Genomic DNA, 11,543 nt, shown 5'->3' on the forward strand with positions numbered 1-11,543 from the left:
TACGCAACGGTACACGTTTCTACATAAAGTCAACAATATTTGTCGGAAAAGTTTAAAGGAGAAATGTTTGTGTTGCCACGTAATCCATTATTAGCGTCATAATTTTCAAACACATTTGAAAGGCTTCAATTTTTGATTCGTTTAGCTTTTGCAAAGACCATAAATAGATTTAAAGAACAAAAAATGTCTTCTTTCGGTTTGTACTTGAAGCATAAATATTTCTCTTATGGGCAACGAAATATTGCCTATTCACACGTGGAAAGTTATCATACTTTTCGTATTAGCAAAAGACTGGTTGATCAAGAACATTGTGCACAACTTAGTGCTTAGACAGTTTTCAGTTTTCAAATAATAGAAACAATAGTTCGAAGTCAATGTTATCTACTTCATTGAAAAAATTTAATTTTTATACGTCTTTAATTTAGTTAGTGTATTTTGTAAAGAAGTTATTGATTACAAACTATAGAGAAAGCTAATGTGAATAAAATGTAGTGTAGAATCTAAAAGTGTATGGTGGTTTATGCTTAGTTTCTACATTCGGTTATTTTACAATCAGTTTCGATATTTACTATCACTTTCAAGTTATTTTTAATTTATATATTTTTTTTTTTGCGGAAGTTATATTTACAAAATTTACCAAGCGTAAGTATAGTGCTTTTTCCATAGAAAATTTAGTTAGTACTTATTGAATTCAATAAGTACTTTCTTCAGCCTGCACGGTAAAAAAAAAACAAACAAAAAAAAAAAAAAACAAATCCGAAACGTTACTGAGTAAAAATTTTCGTTAATTGCTTGCAGTTCTGGCTAAGCTTTGGCTATGTTTGCATTACTGCTTATAGAAGTTCCTTAATAAATCAGAAAGGTGCTAAGCTTTTTTTTTTATCCCTTCCTAAGTTTACACTAAGGTTCCAGAAACACGACTAGCTTGCTTCAAACGGGAAGATCTTCAAGTTTCTCAAGAGACTACCGAGATAATTTCAGAAAGGTTATTAACTTTTATCGGAAAACTTTCCGGGTTTCGGCATGACATATTACTGGCAGAAATTGGCCACATCAGCTGCCCATAATTTTCCAGGAACATTTATGAATCGTTTTTACATTGAATCACGCCCTGATTCTATCAAAATAGTGAGTAAAAGTTTATTTTAATCCAACTTCTTTGCCACAGCAACGCGTGGCTGGGTCAGCTAGTATTTTATAAAATAATATTCCACCACGTTTGTTATTCGAATCAATATCACAGTTTGAAAAAAAAGGTGAACTTCATGTTCGAAATTTGTTAACACATAAGTTTCAAAGCTTTCCCGAGTCTTGACTTCCTTTAAAGAATATTCTCACAGCATCCCAATAACTATTATTAGTCTACTAGTATTATTATAATAATAGAGAGAGGTAGTTAATCCATGTTTACATAATTGTATGATTTTGTAAATAAAATCGGTAGTAAAAGAGCTTTCTTTCACTCATTATTTGCTGCTTAATATAAAACCTTTCAAGGTTCTTAATTTCCGCAAATTTTGTGGCGACGAAAAAAAAAAAACTTTTTTTTTTATTCGGAAAAAATGGAGAAGTTGAATTTTACGAATAAATATGTATTCGCAAATAGCTATTATCTCAGAAAACATAAAAAACGTTAAATATTAAAAGATAAATGCAATTCGTGTTATGCTGTTTTTTCTTTTTGACAGAAAGGTGAAACTTATACTTTTAAAAAATTAACCAATTGCTTTCTTTGATAAAAACTTCCAAAATTACCTAAAATAGTCAAACCATCAATCAATTATTAACTTTGAGTAAGATGTGATTTTGACTTGGGGTTTTTGGGTATTTAGATGTAAAGACGTGACTACCGTTGAGTTTACGGTGTTTATTGATTGTCACAACATGTTTTATGATTTATTAAAATGTTGCGACATGTGTTATTATAATTAACTCATTCTTATACATTTTCTTTTAAAAAAGAAAATGTATAAGAATGAGTTAATTATAATAAAACATGTCGCAACATTTTAATAAATCATAAAATAAGAATGAGTTAATTATAATAAAACATGTCGCAACATTTTAATAAATCATAAAACATGTTGTGACATTGATATTTGCCTAATTGCTACGGATATTTTAGCAATTATTAACGACTTTATTGTACATATTTGTAAATTGATTTCCTCTGTTTTCGCAAGAACTGTGCCATAATTTAAAAAAATTCTTGAAGTGTGCCGGGCTCCTAACAATATATTATAAGTTTTGTTTGAATATTTCCATTAATTGATATTATTTATACACTAACTCCGTTCTTTGTGCACATTTACACGGTTAATGATCAAAGCAGCAAGTAAAACTTTGATGTACAGGGAAAGTAAATTATCTTACAGCTTTCATCATAAAAATTAGTGCTTCGTGCTTGATACTGAACATAAAAAAATATTTAAACAAAAAAATCATTGGAATGTAATTACAATAATTTTCTGAACATATAATTATGTGCCAGACATTTTAAAATTTTGAATTGTTCCCCAGTTTTAATAAACCGTTCGTAATAAAACTTTTTTTCCCCAAAATTTCCAGTTTTTTTTTTTTCGACCGTTACCATCTCTACTCTTAACATAAACTGTGCCACTCATCTGTTTTGTTTTCTATTTAAGTGAAATATTTGTCACAGGGTGAGGCTTTGATAAGTAACCATTACACGTTTGTTTCCTTAAGAACAAAGATTTGATGCCAAACGATTCTCGGTTCCTCTCACTTCTACTTGTGGTACCCCAGGGTGCCGCGTTGCTCACTTTGGGAACCCCTGTGTCAATGTTACCGTAAAAGTATATAATGCAGTTATTTTATAGAATACCTAGTTATTCCATGAAATAACTGATCGTGTCCGCGTTAAAGTGCGTAATATGTTATTAATTTGACACTTTAACTATTTATTCTATGAAATAACTAGGCTTTCTATAAATTAACAAATGAGAGACAGTTAAAGTGCAAAATAAACAATTTATCCAAAATGAAACAACTAGGTATTCTATAAATAAACTAATGATAGACAATTAAAATGAAAAAAAAGCAATTTATCTAATTTTTGCATCGTATAAATGGTATTTATAGAAACGTACCATAAAATCATTTGTTACAACAAGAATTACTAAAACGACACTTGGAATTACGAAGAACATTATTTCTAAAACAAAAACATTTTTTGTTGACACACTGGGTTTTACTAAAACATTTTTTAAATCCCTGACCAGTACCTCAACTTTGAGCTGTCGTACAAGATATATGATATAGATTATTTTACACTTTAATGGGCTGCAGGTCGTTATTCCATGAAATAACTAGGTACTCTATAAAATAACGGATTTCATACTTTTAAGGGTAATATCAACACTTACTCATAGAATTAAATTCATATTATTAATTGAACTCCATAAACTAGGGTAAATCTAAATGTATCCCACTCGTAGCTAACGTTGAGTTCATTAGCCAAAGTCGAGTTTTTTCATGTAATAATCAATTAAAGTTCATAAATACTTACTCAACCGGTGACCCATGATATCTTCCCTTCTTCGTAAATTCACTGTCCGTTCGATCGAAGTGTCCAACAATGTCCGATATGTCCATCGTATAATCCAACATCACCATCGTGGGACTCTGACCAGTGTACAAGATGGAAGTTTGGATATCTTTAATGTGTTTACTCTGAAATGGAAAGTATTAAATGAGTACATTTGGGCACTATTATGTACTATTTAGGTGCCGTTCACACTTATTCCTTATCAAATACCTATTGATGTTTTAAATTTATAGTTCGATTTCTCTGGCTTTGTTTCTTTTGTTGTTCAATATTGTATTTATTTCAAATTTCAATATGTTTTGTTAAATGCTTTCACAATTTTGATACTTTATGAATCTTCTACAAAATAGCTTTATTATTTACTAGTGATATCCGCACGGCTTTGCCCGTAGTAGAAAAAGGAAAAGATCATTTAGTGCGCCTGTATATTTACAAATAATGGATGACGGATTTCTCGGCAATTTGCTGTGTTCATTTGCTCGCCCATGTTACGGTTTCACGTTATGATAATTTGGTAATTTACTCGTCCACGGTATGATAATTTGCTGGGTAAAATGTTCTTAAAATCGGAATAGAAAAAGAACAAAATCGAATTTTCGAAAAATCACTCACCCCTATGCAACGAACTAATTCTGTGCCAAATTTCATGAAAATCGGCTGAACGGTCTAGGTGCTACGCACGTCACAGACATACAGAGATCCAGACCTACAGGGACACAGACTTTCAGTTTTATTATTAGAAAAGATAAAGATATTTTTCTTCTTTTGCTAATGTCTTTCTTTGCTTATCGGCACATGTTTGATTCAAAACAAACTTGGATACTACATCAATAAAACGTAATCACTTAACCAAACAGCATTTGCTAGCATGTGTAAAATAGCATCCATTCTTGTTAAATCTTAACTGGAGAAGATTTTTTTTTTCTGTGGGATAAGTGATGAGGTGCTGTGTATGTAGCCCCTACATAATACTTCTTTTGCACTCCATAAAATGTAATAAATTAAAGTTTGAAATTTATCAAATGATTTTTGTGCTATACTGTGGCGGGACCATAAAAAGCAGTATCTGCAAACTTTTTTTTTTTTGCACTTTTGTCATCGGTTGAACTTTAGCTTTACTGTACGAGCTTATCTGGTTTCTGCTGAAAATAAAGCACGAAAAAGACGTCAAATTCCAACATTTGCCTTTCTTATTATGGAATCCAAAGCGCATTTCTTCAATTAGTCTCAAAATCTCATTTCTGCAGATACTGCCCTTTACCTTACCACGGCAGTAAAGTATCATAACTGCTATCATATAAAATATAAAAATATCATGAAACCATCACATATGTAAACATTACAAAACCGTCGAATACTAAAGTGCAGATATTCTAAGGTGTATGACTTTAGTGGTAACCTAAGTTGTAAGACCTCACCAGTAGAGGGTAGAAGAAATTCGTTTTCGATAAATGACGAGAAGCGCTTCGTAAAATTTGAATATACTTTTTACTTGAGACCGTAGCAACCGAAACAGCAGTATCAGTCGCCAAATCTCCTTATATTTGCATCGTACTAATTATGAAATGCAAGCACTTTTTCAAACTAATTGCACACATGCAGAGTGTCTAAAATTGGTTGGCTTAAAAGAGTGATTCATTGCATGCAATTTACAAAGAAAAAAAGGACAGAAAATATTAAGCAGTAAGTTACTGCCCTGAAGCCTCGGCTAAGGTTGTAAAATAAAGAAACAGCCAAATTTTACCATTAGCATAAATGTTCGATGGTAAACTTGGTGATTTCCTTTCATTACTTTGAAAATATTCTATTGGTAAATCAGTAGTTGCTACAGATTTGTCAGCATGTTTTCGTCGATCAAACTCACTGTAGTGTTGTTTTTTTATTTTAGTTTAGGAATAGATACAGGAAGAGGCTGATTGTAAACTCACTTGGTATTACAGTTAAAATGTCGCGAGACATTTTCTTACGCGACATTTTGGAAGTGACATTTTAACTGGGTACCAAGTCAGTTTACATTCAGCCACTTCCTGCATCCATTCCTGAGCTAAATCAAAGATCTTTATACTGCAATCAATTTGATCGACGGAGATATTCTGACAAATCTGTAGCAACCAAGTCAAATATTTGGGATAACGGTAAGCTTGGGCCGTTTCTTTATCTTACGACAGTTGAAATATCATTTTTATCCTGTAAATTACATTCAATAAATCATTCTTTTCTGCTAACTAATTTGTAGATACCCTGCATATAAACATTGTACCTGTCGTCTGGTTACAAAGTAAAAGAAACACACTAAGTCAAAAAACATGTTTTTTATTTTTGTGTTTCACCTGTAAAAACTATTAGGCAAGAGTTCTTAATGTGATTACCAAATTTTTAAAATAAAAAGAGACAAAGTAACTTAACTGGTTTTACCAACAGGAGTGTTTTGAGTTTGGTGGTCAAGAAATACTTGAAATCCAAAAATGATTTAGCGTGTTTTAGCTGTAACCCCACGATATGCTTATTTTTGTGTCTGAACGGAAATCTTATAATAAATTAGCGTGTTTCAGTAAAGCTTAACCACGGAGAGATGGCATGTGAACTCGAAGCGGAAACTGACCACTTCATTTTTTTAATAGTTAGAATCAACTAGAACGCGAATTGCGTTATCAGAGAAGTAGATTTACTCGAAACTTTATGATGAAATTTAGTTCATGAACTCAGAACTCTCATTTGCTGCTGTCAGGTTAGTGTTTCTTTATATGAAGTTTCTTTATAGTTGCAGAAGATTTCTAAAAGTGGATACTTTTTTTTTTGTTAAAGAGCAAAATGTTTTCTGATTCATTTATATTAATCCGAACACAACGTACTGAACATAGACCTATTTATTGTGACCTAATTAAAATTTTTATTTACTCCTACTTTGGTCCATAAGGTGTTTTAAAAGGTTCTGTTCTTGAAACCACTTAAAGTTTATACAATCTGCTTTATGAAATGATGGAAATATTACTCGTAATTGATAAATGTTCTCTAATAAGCGATAAGCAATAAAGAGAAATGTTATCTTTTCCTCGAGTTTTGTGTCTAGGGCATTGCAAACGAACAAAATTTCTGTCTGATTACTTTCTTATCTTTCAAATGCAGCATTAAAAAGAAATATTTCAGAATGATAAAGATATCAAAAGAAATAAGAAACGGAATAGAGAAGATCATGATCATGACCTTCTAAATGTAAATAAAGAGAGCTTGGAGCGAATCACTAAGAACAACATACATAAAGATCTCTTTACATTGTTTAAAAATTAAAAGTAGTATTTTGCTAAAAATTTTGAAAATAATGTGTCATGATGTGTCTAAATCTTATAACTCTCCCGAACATGAATACACATTATGAACATACACTGGCTTCGAAAACAAATTTACAATGCGAGCTGTGAACAGACCTAAATGTAATTTCAAATATAAAATGCTGGTCACTTCTTGTTAGCGATTTTAACACGGTTTTGAGTTCTGCGGAATATTCGTAATTTGGCGGCCTCCTCCCGATTATTCTTCTACGATTTGCGATTAATTTTTCTCGAGTAAACTCATCCAAATGATGCTTCAGAAACATGTTCACGTTTCAATTTTCTAAATTCACTCTTTTCCTTTCTATTATCACATCTAAAGAAAACCTACTTTTCCCGGCAATTCCTTGAAATATTAATGGCCAGTTAAAAAAAAAAAAAACAACTATTGAGAATAAATAAAAGGTGAAGAGAGTGAAGCCTTTTATTCTTGAATCAAATACCGTAAAGTCACATGATAGCATTCAAGTAAAACATTAAATGAAATCGGGTTTCTTTCATTTGTTTTACGCAAAACGTGTCGCCCATTCATCAACGTTGAGTCATGTGACTTGGAATCTTTGTATCAGCTTTTCCTAAGCCAATGATTGTACTAGCTCCCTCCAGTTACTAATTCATAAGAAAACAACCTGCGCTTTATTTTCTTTGAAAATTGCTGACTTTATGTGTCTTCCGTTAAATCGCATGCATTGCCGTGCTTACAGCGATCTAACTTTTGCAAGTGTTTCAATTTGATGAATGCTTCCAATTTTTTATGGCAGTTTTCAGATTCTCTACGATGTTCAGTTTGTTAACATGGACTTCAAAATTTCGATCCCATAAGAAAAAAATTCATAAACTCTAGAGCAGTTATGTCTGTAGTAGGAGATTACTATGTTTCCAAATTTCATAATCCGTGACTGGGAAATGTATCGTGTAAAAATTTCCTTGTTCCAAAACTTTTGTAGTGTGTTATGTTACCTGACTACCAAAATTAGGATTTTGATGTAAATGTACTATTCAACCACTGAGGAGATCAAAAGGTGAACATCCAGTTTAGAAGCGGAAGTGGACGCATCTAAATTAGTGTTTAGCAGGCTCGAATCTGCGTACCCGCTGACGCGGCAGTGCGGGGGGGGGGGGGGATCTTACGTCCTTAAAGGGCCCAACTGCCCAAGAAATTGAAAAAATATTGAAACAAAAAACTTGCACTAAGACTGATTAACGTTACAAATATACACTGCTGGCTTCTGGTAAGGCCACAGATTTTGTTGCAGAGGGGCCCAAAATTTATAGATCCGGGCCTAGCTTTTATGAATATCAATTAACAAAAATCGAAGCAGCGACATTTCAAAGTGAACGAAATATGATCAAATTATGCCTTTTGTCCTGTTAGAGTCAGTCATAAAAAATATGGTCGGACAGCAGTGAGTAATTAATTTCCATCCTGTATATCCATAGCGAGTTATAAAGACAAAAATACAATTTTGATCGTTTCACAATTCTGTGCAGGAAAGTGGCGAGTACTTACGTTGTAATAAATGCTATGAGCTGGAGTTTTCCCGTGCTTGAGAGTGCAGTCGTAGTTACGGTGATCGATGAGGAGATAGCCACCGGGCTTGATCATTTCGTGAAAGTTCTTGATGGCTAATTTTATGTCAGACATGTCACCTTTCACGTCAAACAAATGAGCGAACGAGTTTCCCAAATTCATGACAGCGTCGAAACCACCATTTGGTTTGTGGATATCGTCGGGCAGAGTCAACCAGTTAGCTTCCTCGATCACTGAAAGAACAAATTGTAAAATTTGTTTATTCACTTAAATTAAGTTTGTATTTATGTAATGTATTTATCTGTTTTTGTTGCTTCGAATATTTATTAATTTTTCTTTCATAAATGGTTTTTAGTTTTTGCTGGATAGCGCTTTTCTTTTATCTAATGTCTACTTTTGCTGCAGTTTTATTTACGAAGAAAAAAAAATTGTCTTACTAAATGATCTATGTGCAGGAAAGTGTATGTGATACCTAGCATGTAAATGCTGCTCAAAAATGTATAGTTTGACTACATCGCAAGAAAAGGGACTTGATTAAAAATAAAAATAAAAACAGCATTGCAGAAAATCATTGTGTGTGTCCTAGATATACTTGGTTTAATAAATTTATTTTGATTAGTACTGGAAAGGTTTATAGACCAGTTTGAACAAAGGTTAATTCTTATAACACTATGCTTTTCAAAAAAAAAACCCCTAAAATTACATTTTTTAAAGTTACATTTTGTATCTTAATTTTAAAAGAAAAGTGGTCGCAAAATGTGTTCTGTAAAAATCATCGACATATCTAATAAATTGTCTAACTAATGACTCATATATTCGTGCTTACCCCATTTATCAAAAGCAGGCTCTTTTCTCCGATTCCACCTTTCCTTCAAAGCATACTTTAGCATTTTGTCACTAGCATCAACGCTCATGATTTGGAATCCTGCTTCTAATAGCAGAATCGAGTCAATTCTGTAAATTAAATAAGAGTAACATTAATTTATTGCAAGTTCAAATATTAATTATTGGAGCGTAGATATGACCTTGTAGTTTGCCTGTCATTTGTAAAATAGGAATAGAAGATAATACAAATATAGTTTTCCTGATGAAACTTATGGGTGAAGCAATGGTTTTGTTCTCTTGTATCTTTCATTTGATTATTTATTTATAATAATCCACTAATGCCATAACTTTCTAGACAAAGCAAACCAATTTTCCTCATCCTTATTTTTGCAAATGATTATTATTTCGCACATAGCTGTTCAAATTATCTTGTTCAATGTTCTATTGTTTGTTTCTTTTGTTTGTTTTTTTAATTTTATTATTACTATTATTATTATTATTTTAGACTGGTTACGAAAGGTGGTGTTTTCAAAAAAGTAACTTTTTCGCAACTATATTAGTTGAAGCTAGATCGTTAAAAAAATTTTCTTTCGGAAAAATAATCAGTATTATTTTATTTACCAACCGTTTTTTTTTTTTTTTTTTTTTTTTTTTTGACGCAACTTTAACAATTCTGTTACCTTAGATTACAGTTTTACTTTTCTTTCTTTTTTTTCCTGAAGCGCCCTCACGCTACTTGAAAGCCACCCCCCTCCCCCCGATACGCTAAGTATGACGCTAGTCCATTTTAGTACTATTTATGTCAACACTCTAAATTAAGCTGCTAAAATTTACGAAGCATAGCATTTTTTCCATCTTTTCCAACTACGCTTACTTCCACCGAGCTGGTTAATCGATATTTAAGTGATGGGGCTGCTATGAAAGTCGTCTTAATCTCAAGGCACTATTTCTGAATGTAACAAGCAACCAAAATTAAGTAAATATATAAACTTAGTAGGGCAACTCCTTAATCAAGCTAGATGCCAATTTCGTCATTACTATTAAAACTAAAAATAGAAAAGTCCTAAAATGGGACCCTTTAGGTTTATAGGTTCTTTTTGGAGAAGATGTGTATTTTTGCCACACGCGCTACTGTCCTGTCAGTCTTAAGTCATCACTAAGTGTAGTTCTGCCATTGAAACGCTATAATAAGGATAGCGTGAGAATCATTTTAAAAACACTATTGATTCTGTTCAAAATGGGAAAGAAAAAGTTTGAACTCTCACCCTAAGATGTACAAGGTAAGGTAATACGGTAAGACTTTAATCATAGATTTCATCAATTAGATGTCAGAACTATTAAAATTATTGGAAAAAGAAAAAGATATGATTACAATACCAAACAAAGTAGTTTCTAGTTAAGATTAAATTAGTAGTAAAATCTAGCTACTTACCCTGTTCCACATGCGACGTCCAGTAAATGATTGCAGTTGTGATCTCTCAAAGTTTGAATTAAAAAGTCTTTATAATGTTTGGTACGATCACTCTTCTCTCCAATATAAACTTCCCATACTTTGGCTGCTTTTCCGTCAGCATACTGATCAGGCAAACCCTCTGTAGCTACCCCTAAAGATCGTGCGCGAAACACAGTGTCCACCATTTCAGACTCCACTTTTATACGTTCGTTTCTACTTCAATCCTTCTCTCTCTCTTCCTCAAATTCGGTTGCGTTTTGCAGGAATGAACTTCTCATGTGGTGCCTTCTCGTTTCGTTCTTATAACTCCCATTTGCGTCATAATTTGTTTACGCGCCGAAAATTAAATTCTTATCGTCACGTGATAAGTGAGGCAAAGTTCCGTTATTAAGGTTTCTTGTGAAATCGGACGATTCGATTTTACCACCCAACATACGAGAGGTGGACACTTTTCGAAGAGGGAATCTATGCATCCAGAAGAGGCAAAATCAGTGATAATACCATTCTTATCTTTTCGGATGAACTCAAAAGTATGACAAGCATTTTATCTTTCGACTCTCTCGCAGAAAGTTTACCACACATGGTCATTGATGATGGGAGGTTTTTTGTGCCTGCGTGATGTTTTGGTACTTTGGAATTTTAATAAAAATTTCATTATTCAGGGAGAGAATGATAACGCTGTGAAATGACAAACACCCCTCATCGCAAGAAAGAGAACCCCTCAAAAATGTGATCAAAACCTCCTTAAAATTAGCCCTTCTCTTAAAATTTTCGGTGGCGAAGTCTGTGTCGTGCCACCTTGTGGGAACTTCCAGTATTAACTCAGCCAGCTAAAAA

General features: G+C 32.7%; 1 protein-coding gene across 1 annotated transcript in view; it reads right to left on the reverse strand.

The window, feature by feature from the left end:
- The window catches only part of LOC129220437 (glycine N-methyltransferase-like), a gene marked incomplete in the record, with an annotated part of 16,591 nt that extends 5,490 nt beyond the window's left edge, over positions 1–11,101 (reverse strand). Inside the window, 4 exon segments of the mRNA XM_054854858.1 lie at positions 3,542–3,693; positions 8,408–8,661; positions 9,255–9,382; positions 10,686–11,101. Of these exon segments, the coding sequence (XP_054710833.1) occupies positions 3,542–3,693; positions 8,408–8,661; positions 9,255–9,382; positions 10,686–10,891 (740 nt within the window).
- Positions 11,102–11,543: the final 442 nt, after the last annotated feature.

The sequence above is a fragment of the Uloborus diversus genome, chromosome 4, assembly GCF_026930045.1.
Source record: "Uloborus diversus isolate 005 chromosome 4, Udiv.v.3.1, whole genome shotgun sequence".
Taxonomy (NCBI): Eukaryota; Metazoa; Arthropoda; class Arachnida; order Araneae; family Uloboridae; genus Uloborus; species Uloborus diversus.